A 12,067-nucleotide genomic window follows, 5' to 3' on the forward strand; every position below is an offset into this window, starting at 1 on the left:
GTAGCGCCGTGAGGGATTGGCCCACACCTGTTAGCCGCAAGAAGGTTCAGCAATTCCTCGGGTTTGCTAACTTTTACAGACGCTTCATCAGAGGGTTCAGCGCAATAGCTGCCCCTCTGCATGCCCTCACCTCTCCTCTGGTGAGGTTCAGCCGCTCCCCGGAGGCGGAAGCCGCATTTCAAGCACTCAAATAACGCTTTGTCACAGCACCAATCCTCACAATGCCAGATCCACAACGGCAATTTGTTGTGGAAGTGGACGCGTCCAATGAAGGGATCGGAGCTGTCCTGTCTCAGCGTGCGGAGAAGGATGGAAAGATGCATCCCTGCGCCTTCTTGTCACGACGACTATCCAAGGCAGAGCGAAACTATGATGTTGGGGATAGAGAGCTTCTGGCTGTCAAAATTGCTTTGGAAGAATGGAGGCACTGGCTTGAGGGGGCGAAGCATCCGTTTGTGGTCTGGGCCGATCACAAGAACCTGGAATACATACGCAAAGCCAAGAGACTGTAAGATTACCCTTGTTTTTGTAATCTTTCGCGTGTTCAAATAAATCAGAGTTGAGATCTCGTGAAGAGGATCCTTGCAAGGTTTTTTAATCAGAAGCTTCTGATGAAACAAAGGAATTTCATCAAGCCATGTTTCTGTCCAAATGTGTGTCGTCTCTCTCAGACACGGGATTTTTATTAGAAAACGCCTCCCCCTCCCTCCAAGTACAAAATCAGATTACATTCTCCTAATACAGTGGTACCTCGGCTCACGAACGCTTCAGCTCACGAACTTTTCTCCTCACGAACATTAAATTCGCGAGCATTTTGTCTCGGCTGACGAACTAGTTTTCGGCGGACGAACCAAATCACGCGACATGAGAAATCACGAGAAGCTGCCGCACGCACACGCCGTCCCAGTTCGTCGCCCCCTTTGTTTGAGTGCGGACGTGGTTTGTGTTCGGTAGACATTTTGGATCATTTTGGAGTACTTTTGGAGTGTACTTTTGCTACCATGGGACCGAAAAAGACCCCACAAAAGGCTAGTGTTAAGCCTAAGAAGACATTGAAGAAAATTACGGTCGAGCAGAAGGAGATCATCAACAAACACGAACGAGGTGCGCGTTTGTGTGACTTAGCGTCCCAGTACCAGTACGCTAAGTCTACCAACAGGTGTCAATTAAGAGGTTTTTAGTCAGCAACAAGGATAAAGAGTCTCCTAAGAAGCAAAGAAGAGAAGCCACACCGGAGGACTCTCCTTCCAAACAGTAACTCCCTCCCTCCCTCCCCCTCCCACTTCATTCCATCAAGCCTTCAACTACTGTACCATCACAAAGGCAAGTTGCAAGTTTTGCAAATAAAAACACTTTATTATACAGTACAGTGTATTTCTTTAATTACAATAGCACATTTATTATACATAAAATAAGGTATATTTTGTGTAGTTTTAAGGCTTTTTTAGTAGAAAATTGTGTTTTATGCGGACCTGGGAACGGATTATTCTCATTTCAATGGTTTCCTATGGGAAATACTTGTTTGGAAGACAAACTTTTTGGCTCACATACTCTCTGTGGGAACCAATTAAGTTCGTGAGCCAAGGTACCACTGTATACTAGATTGTCCTTGAACTTTCAAAAACCGGATTTCTGACGAACAGGAACTAGACTTCTTAGATATACAAAGAAACATATTAACTTTTTCATGTCTGGGAAAAGACAAGAAAATATAACAGAATGGTCAAAAGCATTACTCATCAGGTTATATTAGGTTGACATAATTACACCTACATCAACACATCTATAATGAAATGTAAAACAGTTCAAATGTAAAATAAAGCAGTAAAAATGTTAACAATGTTAACAAGACTTAACCCACGCCAGGCCAGGTGGGAGCTGTTCTTTAACCGTTTTTCCTTCTCTCTCACTTAAAGGCCGGGGTCTCGTAACGCCAAGCCCGACGCCCTGTCTCGTCTCTATGACCCCGAGCCTGTAGCTAAGGAACCAGAGACCATCCTTTCGCCGAACTGTGCGGTTGGAGCCGTGACATGGCAAATCGAGAAGTTCGTTAAACAAGCCAACGGTGAGGCAACTCCACCAAATGGATGCCCGCTTAATAGACTATTTGTCCCAGTGCAGCTGCGCCCACAGGTGATCCATTGGGCCCACACCTCACTTCTTTCCTGTCATCCGGGAGTCCGACGGACAGTGTACGCCATCTCCCGGCGACTCTGGTGGCCTTCCATGGAGCCAGAGGTCCGGGAGTACATCGAGGCCTGCTCGGTATGTGCCCGAAATAAGTCATCCACCAGATCACGCATGGGCCTGCTGCAGCCCCTTCCTATTCCTTCCAGACCATGGGCAGAAATATCACAGGACTCCGCATCTCCCGAGGTAAAACCACAGTTCTCACTGTAGTCGACAGATTTTCTAAATTGGTCAGATTCATAGCCTTGCCTAAGCTTCCCTCAGCCAAGGAAACGGCTGAGGTCATGATTAACCACGTCTTTCGAGTTCATGGGTTGCCTAGAGACATAGTGTCGGACCGGGGGCCCCAGTTTGTGTCTTGCTTCTTTTCACCCTGAGGCTAACGGCCAGTCAGAGCGCCTCAACCAACAATTAGAAACCGGTCTCCGGTGCCTAGTCTCCCAGAACCCTTCAACGTGGAGCAAACGCCTGGTCTGGGTTGAGCTTGCCCATAACTCGCTGTCTACTTCTGCCACATGACAAGAAGGTTGAGGTCTGGTGGAGGACCCAGATGCAGGGAGCAAAAACAGCCGGGCAAGGATGCAGCTGATGCAAAAAAGGGACTTTAATTTTTATGAAAAAGGCGATCCTCCAAATTACAAGATAAACCAAAACTTGAATCAAAACATGGGGGGAACAACAAGGCAAAAACGAGCACCATGACATGGGGAAAAGACAAAGAACCAACACAGACAGAGGGGAGGCAGGAGACAAAACACACAGATGCTAACGACACAACAAGACACACCTGGGGCAAGACACAAGTGGCTGAGGGCACTGATTGGTTCACATGAGGAAGGGCAGGATTACACATAGACAAGACCAAGGGAGACACACAAGGAAAACAGAACCCAAACATGACGCCACAGGACTCACCCCATTCAAATGGGTTTTGCTAACCTGGAGTCTGAGGCCTCTGTTCCTTCTGCCCATGCCTTGGTTCGCCGCTGAGGTATGTGTACCGCGTGCTCGCAAGTCAATACGACCCACTAGGCTTTCTCATTCCCTACACAACACGTGCCAAAGTGTTAGTTGAAGCCATCTGGAAGAAAGGCCAAGGGTGGGATGACCCCTTAACAGATGAACTTCTGTCAGTTTAAAAGTGATGTTTCGGTGCACAATCAAAGGGGTATTGTTAGAGTAAAATGCCTCCGAAGTTGCTGGTTTGTGGCAATGTGTTGAAACCAAACAATGATTTTGTTCATCAATTAATTGGGTATCTTCCTTGTAGAGTACAACATCCCTAAAATGTGTTGTTGAAATAAAATACCAATGGTAATATACTCCAAAACCAAAAATGTTATTAGGCAATTAATTAGATGCTGCTGAGCTGCTCGTCTTTTGACCTTTGCAATAGGGCGGCCACGTAGTCGATGGGTAAAAACCCGGAAGTCCCGCCTCCTCCGTGGCATATAGTCCATCATGTGCGATATGTTGCTTGACACGAGCCATATCTGCCTACTGCTGGAATGCTATTAAAACGCTAACCGTTTTGTCAAGCGGACACTTGACGTACGGTTGCGTTGCCATTGTAGAAGTAACCAATTTCCTTGTTTTGATAAATGTTTCCACGTCTTGAATACGTGGTTGGCCAACACCTGTAATGTCGTGGGTGATTTTGGCGGCTTTTGCCGTGGGGCGGCTACTTCCTGGTATCAGTGTCCAACGGTCCACCCACACACCTGTAAAGGTGTTCTTATAGCTTTTTGCTTGTTTTGTTTTTACCCGGGGGATGCGATTACGTCTTGTTTTCTGTAACGGTGGACGGCCATCCAGTCATCATGACTCCACTTTGCAGTGTCTTGCCCCGGGCGGCTCCTTTTCAAACGGGTCAGATTTATTGTAGCAACCGGCCATAGCAACGCTAAGCTACAAGCTCGGTGTGGGGTCTGCGTGAAGGAATGTCGCCGTGAACGGGTCAGGCACTTTTTTTTCTCACACAGGAGAAGAAGAAATACTGAAGTAGCGCTTAACAGAGCTTGTGTCCATTCCATGGACGTCTGAAGCGGATAATATGGGATGCGGCAGCTCTAACGCCACCACGGTGGTCCAACCTTTACGACCCACGGACGAGGTAAGAAAAAAAAAAAGTTAACCCCGCCCCCCTCTGTGGCAGTTGGGAATATATATATATATATATATATTTTTTTTTTTAAGTCATGCGAATGTTAAAAATAACTTAAGAGGTCAACAACTCACGGCATAGTTTCCCAAAAATATATAAACCTAACCTTGTACGTATTGCCAACTAGCACTTATTTTTAAAAACACAAAATCAATAGCTTAATGCTAATGTATAATGTGAAATGCCATCGATGCGCTAACAGAAATTAGCATAGATTCATAACTGCAACTCAACACACAAATGAAGCATTTATTGTGTTTTTCAGCCAAATAGATCTGTGTTTTACAGACAAAATTTGAAGGTAAGTACAGTAGCTATCACTGTGTGCTCTGTCACCAGGACGACCCGGGAAGCAGATGTAACCGCGGCGACTCGGCTGTGTCCAAACTGACAGAGGATAGTGGCGTGGTGGTGGCGGTGGAGAATGGCGAGACGTTACCCGGCGAGACGTTACCCGGCGAGGTGCCCGTGAAGCCCCCTGGCTTAATGGGGCGGGACGTCCCGATGCAAGAGCGCCCCACGTCCAGCGATATCCTGGAAGAGTTGCAGAATGAGGGGATCATCCCGGTGAAACCCAGTAGAGAGACGGCGGCCTCCGGGCAGGCCTACACCATCTTGGTGGGTAGACATGGGGCGGTGAGCCCGAGATCAGCCACAATTGGACAAAATGTGTTTGCTGTTTGAACAAAATGTTTTCGTTCTTGAGGGTATTTTATCTCTTTATTCTTAACTCGTGAAGTATGTGAGAAAACCACAAAATCTGCCTAGTAACAAGTGACTCAAACGAGAACGCTGGCTGAAACATTGTTTCACTTCATATTTTCCCATGGATTTAATATATCTTAATGTGTAAATGTAATTATACTATATGGGACCACCATTTGAAAATAAATAAAGTGAGTTCATGAGACAAAAAGTCATGTACAGCATAAAAAAATGGTTCCATTACATATTTGTGTGTGTGTGTGTGTGTGTGTGTGTGTGTTAGCTGGACGACAGCGATGGTATCAGACGCCGGCCCCCCGCCAGACTGGAGTCCCTCAGGGTCAAAGGTCTGCCAAGCAAGGAGGAGATGGAGGAGAAGATGCGGCTCACCAACGATAGACGCAAGGTTCCTAGCACAACACCTGCTAGAAAGCAACAAAAAAGTCATCAAAAGCCTACTAGAACATGTCAATTTAATCTTGTGTACTGTTAATTAAAATGACTTGAAATGGTGGCAGGTCTTTCCCATTTAACACGAGATGGAATGTTTGTTGATTCATTGTGAACAGCCACATCTCCACTTGTAAGAGGGTGTGCACTCTTTTGCAACCACATTATCGCCAGTGGTGTTTTTCTCCCCCTTTTTTCAGTTGAGTTTTAAAGGTTATACTTTAACTGTGGAAAAAGTTTTCAAGTCTTGGTTTAATTTTTTCCCCCCGATCACAAAATAATTTGAACAGGGGTGTGTAGACTTTTTATAGTCACTGTAGGTTCCACGTTAAGAGCCAACCTTCAGTTTTGTAAATGACATCTCCGCTTCTGTTTTCAGTCACGGGAAGACGAGCTGATGGCCCGTTTGAGGAACAAATCGGCCCGCATCCAGCGAGCCGCCGCCTTCGAACGCGTGCAACAAGCACCCGAGAGAGGAAAAAGTGCGGGAGACGAGCGCCGTGATGATGAGGAGTCCACGCTGATGGAGGTGGCTGAGCTCCTCTCGGCTTCGGGGGAGCTGGAGGGCGACTCCAGCTTCCAGCGAGGAGACGACAAGGAGATTTTTGGAATCAAGAGGACGAAGTGACGATGCCGAAGTCTTTCTTCCTTCACAACATCAAACTCCGTTTTTTAAAATCCATTGTGTCTCAATTCTAGTTAGTTTTTAAAGTTCTATTTTTTAATTGAAATCATGTTTCAAAGTATTTTTTTACACTTCAAAACGGTGAATAACATTTATTATAATATATAAAATATTTTTGAGGTTTTTTTTTCTGTGATGTAAGAATTTGTGTTCCTTGTATATAGACCAAAAATGTATTTATGAAAATCCTATTTCATTAAGTTTTTGTGCTTTCATTTCTTTTTAAATTATTTTTGTCATTTTATTTTTTATGTTTTTTCCTATTTGATATATTTGCCATTATTTGTATTATAATTATTTCAATGTTATTATTTTTTTTACATTATATATTTATTTGATCAAATTTATTTTTATTGTTTAAAATGTATTCTTTTTTTCTTTTTTTTTCAGTTGATTTTGTTTTTTTATTTCATTCAGTATATTTCTTTACAATCGAAAGCGGTTCAAATCCATTTGGAAAAGAACTGCAAATCTTGTTTTCTTTGCGCACCTGAATCCGAATCCGAGCTGTTTGCGTGTCATCAATTGTGCGTCTCACGCCAAGAAACTTGACCTTTGCCACTTTCGTTCGGATCGCGTCTGATAAACAGTTTATTATTCAAAGCTTATCTTGGAAATGACAACAAATAAACAATACATAAAGTTTTGTTACTTTGCCTTTAATACAGCTTTTTGGTTTTGTTTGTAAATCCTTGTTTCAAGTTATATCTGTATTTGTTTGTAGGCGCTGAGGCATGGCTGACGTCACCCGATCTGTGGTCACGTGATTTCACCGAAATAGAGCCGCTTCCTTGTTGCCTTCACCGTATTTGAGCGGCGTCTTCTGGTTTGCTTTGACGCGGGACCGAAAGGAGCAAAAGATGTGGAAGATGAACTTGTGGGGATTGTTTGTGGTGGTTGTGCAAATCCACAGCGTGACGCCTGGTAAGTGCACAAGTTGACTCTCCCAATTTTTCACGTCTTAGTTGAAGGAAGCAACACTTGAACTGCAAACTTTCTTCAACACAACACTCGCAAATAATCAACTGAAATATGCAAAATATGTCATCTATTGATTAAATATACCGTAGAGGACATAGATAGCAAACGTGATCGACAAGTGTATTAAAATTGTAACATGTAGAAGTGCTCATAATTCATGAATTCTGATTGTCTGTTCTTGACATATCCATTGAAAAGTTTGTAAAAATCAACTTTAATTATCATTCACTTCATTTAAAAGAACACAAAAAAAGACAAAAGTTTAGTGTCTTAAATGTTTCCTATAAAAAATATGTTTTTGAATTAATTTGGAATACAAAATCATTTCAAATATTGACAGTGCAGAATTTGCGGACAGCAAACAAACAAAATGTTTTTGTTTTCGCTTTGACTGATTCACTCTCACGTCTTTCCTGACTGCGTCCTCTCACATTCCAAACTTGTAAGGGTTGTATTGGAATATTTCATCAACAGAATTAATCTCCTCTTGAATATACTTAACTTAAATACTGTATAATAAATGAAAAAATATAGTATGAACGAAAAAACATTTAGAATAAACAAAAAATATATATACTGTGTTGTATAAGCAAATAAAAAAAATACTTTTCATGGAAAAATGACTGTAAATGAAAAAAGAACATATATGATGAATGAAAAAGCTTTCATAGAAAACTAAAAATCATACCAAAAAGAAAAAACATATATAAATAAACAAAAAAATATATATAATTAACGGAAAATAAAATAAACGGGAAAGTAACACAGGCGAGAAACGAGGGAACACTTTACATACAAAATAGCAATGTCTGTGTAATAAAGGATTAATAAGCAAACTTATTAAGGAAGTGTTTGTTTGGTTTGTGTGTAAGAATGAGCTGAAATCAATCAATGTATTGAAATGAATGCAAAAGACAAATATGTGTTTTAACAACAATAAAAACAATTATTTCCTCAACAATATGTCAATCGTTTGGACGTCAAACAAACAAAATGTTTTTGTTTTCTCTTTCAGTGGTTCACACCCTCAAATATTTCCACACTGCGTCCTCTCACATTCCAAACTTGCCAGCGTACTTGGAGGTTGGTTATGTTGACGGCGTTCAGATTGCTCGTTACGACAGCAAGAGCAGGAAAGCAAAAGCCAAACAGGACTGGATGAACAAAATCACCGACGAGGATCCGCACTACTGGGAGGGACAGACACAGAACAGTATTGGTAATGAGCAGGTCTCCAAAGTCAACATTGAAATTGCTAAAGAGCGCTTCAACCAAACTGGAGGTTTGTTTACATTCAACTTTCTAACAACAAAAACATTTCATGTGTGAATACTTTTTGCTTTAACTATTCACACTCACACATTCTCAAGTCGGATGTGCAGAAGTAAGGTTGCTTTGTGTGTTTGTGTGTGTGTCAGGTGTTCACATGTTCCAGTGGATGTCTGGCTGCGAATGGGACGACGAGACTGACGAGGTTGACGGTTGGCGACACGACAGTTACGACGGCGAAGACTTCATCTCGTTTGACTTGTCGACACTGAGATGGATCGCAGTTAAGCCGCAAGCTGTCGTCACCAAACACAAGTGGGACCAAGACGACGCCTGGAATCAATACCTGAAGCATTATTACTCTGAGATTTGTCCTTCTTACTTGAAGAAGTATGTGAGCTATGGGAGGGACTTCCTGATGAGAACAGGTACCAGCACGCCCCCTGGAGGAGCACGGCTGACATGGCAACATGCACTCTCGCCTTGCCCCTCTCACACATTCTCCATTTTCTTCACCTCGCATGTTCTCTATTTCCTCTTACTAATTTCATCATCTTGCACTCCAACTTTCCTTATTTCCACACATTCTCTCCATCTTTCCATCACACGTTTTTTTCTCATATTCAATCCTCTTCTGGCCATTTTCCTGCTCTCACACGTGCTCTCCATCTTTGGTCTTCACTCATGTTCTCTTCATTCATTATCCTCTCACTTTCTCTCCACCTTGTTCTCTTCCATCTTTTGTCATCTCTCCATCTTTCTGCACCTCACATCTCTACCTTTTTCCTTGTTACACATTATATCTTCATTCCCCTCACACACATCTCTATACACTTGATTTCCCCTCTCAAACTTGTCTCTATCTTTTGTCCTCTCACACATAATGGCTATATTTCTTCCTTTTACATATTCTCTGTTTTCTTTCTGAGTTGACTTGCTCTCCATTGTTTCTCTTCTTAAACTTTTTCTCCATCTGTCATCCACTCACTTTCTCTCCATCTTTTCTCTTCTCACACATGCTTTCCTTTTTTGGTCCTCTCACATTACTCTTCAAGTTTGTCCTCTCCCAGGGTCTCTCTGACATTCTCCCGCTTTCTCTCTTGTCTTCTGTTCTCTTCATCTTTTGTTTTTTCCTTTTTTGGTCCTCTCATACATTCACTTTACCTGTCATCCTCTCACGCTCGTTTCCGTCTTTGGTCCTCACACACATCCTCTATATCTTTCCCCTCTCACACCTTTAGTCTTCACACATCTTCCATATCTTTCTCCTCTCACACCTTTTCTCTGTCTGTCATTCTCCCACAAATTTTCTCCATCTGTTATTCTTATACATCTTTTCTCCTCTCACACAGTCTCTCCATCTTCCACTTTCCCCCCACCTTTCATTCTTTCCTTCTTTGTTCCTCTCACACATTTTCTCCATCCCTTGCCCGGCAGAGCTGCCGGTGGTGTCGCTGCTGCAGAAGACGCCTTCGTCGCCGATCACGTGCCACGCCAGCGGTTTCTACCCGGCGGACTCCGTCCTGTTTTGGAGGAAGGACGGCGAGGAGCTCCACGAGGACGTGGAGATGGGAGAGCTTCTCCCCAACCACGACGGAACCTTCCAGACGACGGCCCACCTGAAAGCGGAGCTGCCGGCCGACGCGGAGGGCCGCTACGAATGCGTCTTCCAGCTGGCCGGCGTCGAGGACGACATGGTCACCAAGCTGGACAGAAGAAGCATCCTGAGTAACCGAGGTGACGCACGCACGCTCGCACACACACGTGATCCTTGCGTGTCATTCACACGTCTTCCTTCTCACGTCTGGTCAAGAGGAAGACGCCACTAAGGTGACGCTGGCCGTTGTTGTCCCCTTGGCGCTCCTCGCTCTGCTGGCGCCGCTGCTCGTGCTCCTCGTCAAGCGTCACAGAAGCCCACCAGGTGAGGGACGCAAATGTTGGCCTGCCTGCCGGCAACATTCGGGATCACAAGTCGCAACTTTCTTCCTCTTTTCTTCCTTGCAGCCAACTACGCTCCAGCTTGTAAGTCAAACATCTTCGCAGTCCTGTCCAGGTCCGATGTCCAGCTTTGCGAAAAAACGCTCCACATCTCTCGCTATCTTTGCGTCCCGCAGCTGCTGACGCTTCCGAGCCCGATCCCGAGCCGGCCTCAAAGTCGGTTTCCGAGCCTGATGCCGAACCTGCTTCCGAGTCGGTTCCTGAGGCCCATTCCGGGACCAGTTCCTCGTGACGTCACACGGTGAGCGAGCTGACACGGACTCCATGTGTTCTTGGACTCTGGATTCATGTCCACCATTTGCTGTGCTCGTCTTCGTGCAGGTGTCGGGACACGACAGAGACGTCTCCATCCAAGTGCTTGGATTTGAAAACAGAGAGAGAATTTTTCAATTCTGACGTTCCTGTTTAGACACTCAACGGTTTTTACATGCTTTTGGTGTATTGGCGATTTATTTGAGTTCCACGGGTTGCTTTCTTCTTTCTGTCTTGAACTTGTTTTCCGTTTGATTTGTATGAAATCGTCAGTCACATGTTGAGAAGGATTTCTTCTTTCTTGGTATCAAGCAGTTGAATAGCAATGCTAGATTTATGTCACATTTTTTGATTGCTGGTTTTCCTCCTCTTATCATCCTTACCTGATTCCACATTTTTCCAGAACTGCTTTCACGTTACCAATCAGCAGTCGATTGGTACGTTTATCAGAATGTGAGACTGTTGTTGATTGCACTTATTAAACCTTGCGATGTAAATATTGGACCAATAAAAGGATTTAAAAAAATGGACTGCACATTTATTTTTGTTGCTGTCTCACATGAAGACGGCATGTCATTAGTCAAGTCGGACACAAGATGGCGCTGTTTCCTCTTGGATACTACAGTACAGTTTGAGGGGACCCTTTTATGTTAATTTATGGAAAAATACAATGTTATTGTTTATTTACCAAGAGCATATTCTTTGCTACATGTCACGTGACATGCCTGATTTTAATCCCCACCTTAAAGCGACAGTACCCGCTTGCTCAGCTTGTTTGTGGGCTGACCCAAAGGAGGAGTTGTGGGCTTTTTTCTCTCTTTTCTTTTTTAGGAACGGGCTCTCTGTGCATATGAGAGAGAGCATTCACTTGGGACCAGCAGAAGAGGCACCAACAAGAGAAGAAGACAAACACGAGTTGTCCTCATGCTGATGCAGAAGCCCCCTGACCACCACCAGGCTGGTATCATCATATCATCATCATTGCTCTCTCTTTTATAAAAAAAATTTTTTTAATCTTATTTTGTATGTATGTGTGTGAGTGTGTATTCATTAGTTCGCCTAAAACCTATTAAAAAATCCCATACCGTTCACCTAAACCGAACACTTCCAGCCAGAGTCGTGAGGCCGTCAGGAGACCCGAGGAAGGATCAAAGAAAAGAAAGTAAAGTGAAATCCAGCACCGACCAGACACCACCCACCAGGCCACCAACCCCAGAGTCCTCTAAATTCCAACAAATCAGGGAGACCTCAAGAGACCAAAGGAGAGACTCAGGAAAAGAAGGAAGGACAGACGAAGCGGAGTGAGATCCACAGACACCAGCCTCCACCGATTCAATGACCTGAGGAAGATTGTGTCTGAGTTTCGATAGATG

The 12,067-nt window shown here is 43.8% G+C and overlaps 2 protein-coding genes across 3 annotated transcripts; both read left to right on the forward strand.

The window, feature by feature from the left end:
• Positions 1 to 2,965: 2,965 nt before the first annotated feature.
• Positions 2,966 to 6,137, forward strand: LOC144037568 (stathmin domain-containing protein 1-like). Its single transcript, XM_077549134.1, has 5 exons — positions 2,966 to 3,181; positions 4,173 to 4,303; positions 4,694 to 4,972; positions 5,343 to 5,465; positions 5,889 to 6,137. Exons 2-5 carry the CDS (start codon positions 4,244 to 4,246, stop codon positions 6,135 to 6,137), a joined length of 711 nt encoding a protein of 236 aa, XP_077405260.1. The 5' UTR covers positions 2,966 to 3,181; positions 4,173 to 4,243.
• Positions 6,138 to 6,956: 819 nt separating this feature from the next.
• LOC144037001 (class I histocompatibility antigen, F10 alpha chain-like) lies at positions 6,957 to 11,224 on the forward strand. 2 transcript variants are annotated; one of them, XM_077548086.1, is made up of 8 exons: positions 6,957 to 7,118; positions 8,191 to 8,457; positions 8,594 to 8,872; positions 9,882 to 10,181; positions 10,258 to 10,365; positions 10,449 to 10,466; positions 10,559 to 10,683; positions 10,764 to 11,224. In XM_077548086.1, the coding sequence occupies exons 1-7, from the start codon at positions 7,055 to 7,057 to the stop codon at positions 10,672 to 10,674; spliced, it is 1,152 nt and encodes a 383-aa protein (XP_077404212.1). In that variant the 5' UTR covers positions 6,957 to 7,054; the 3' UTR covers positions 10,675 to 10,683; positions 10,764 to 11,224. The 2 variants fall into 2 exon arrangements, with proteins under 2 accessions (XP_077404212.1, XP_077404211.1); XM_077548085.1 differs by having other exon boundaries at positions 10,449 to 10,683.
• The last annotated feature ends 843 nt before the right edge of the window (positions 11,225 to 12,067 follow it).

This window comes from Vanacampus margaritifer, chromosome 17, assembly GCF_051991255.1.
Source record: "Vanacampus margaritifer isolate UIUO_Vmar chromosome 17, RoL_Vmar_1.0, whole genome shotgun sequence".
Classification (NCBI taxonomy): domain Eukaryota; kingdom Metazoa; phylum Chordata; class Actinopteri; order Syngnathiformes; family Syngnathidae; genus Vanacampus; species Vanacampus margaritifer.

Coding starts and splice junctions, on each gene's coding strand:
- LOC144037568 (XM_077549134.1), top strand. CDS start 4,244: ATGGGATGCGGCAGCTCTAACGCCACCACGGTGGTCCAACCTTTACGA. Junction 4,304..4,693: donor CTTTACGACCCACGGACGAG/GTAAGAAAAAAA, acceptor CTCTGTCACCAG/GACGACCCGGGAAGCAGATG. Junction 4,973..5,342: donor GGCAGGCCTACACCATCTTG/GTGGGTAGACAT, acceptor TGTGTGTGTTAG/CTGGACGACAGCGATGGTAT.
- LOC144037001 (XM_077548085.1), top strand. CDS start 7,055: ATGTGGAAGATGAACTTGTGGGGATTGTTTGTGGTGGTTGTGCAAATC. Junction 8,458..8,593: donor GCGCTTCAACCAAACTGGAG/GTTTGTTTACAT, acceptor TGTGTGTGTCAG/GTGTTCACATGTTCCAGTGG. Junction 8,873..9,881: donor GGACTTCCTGATGAGAACAG/GTACCAGCACGC, acceptor CTTGCCCGGCAG/AGCTGCCGGTGGTGTCGCTG.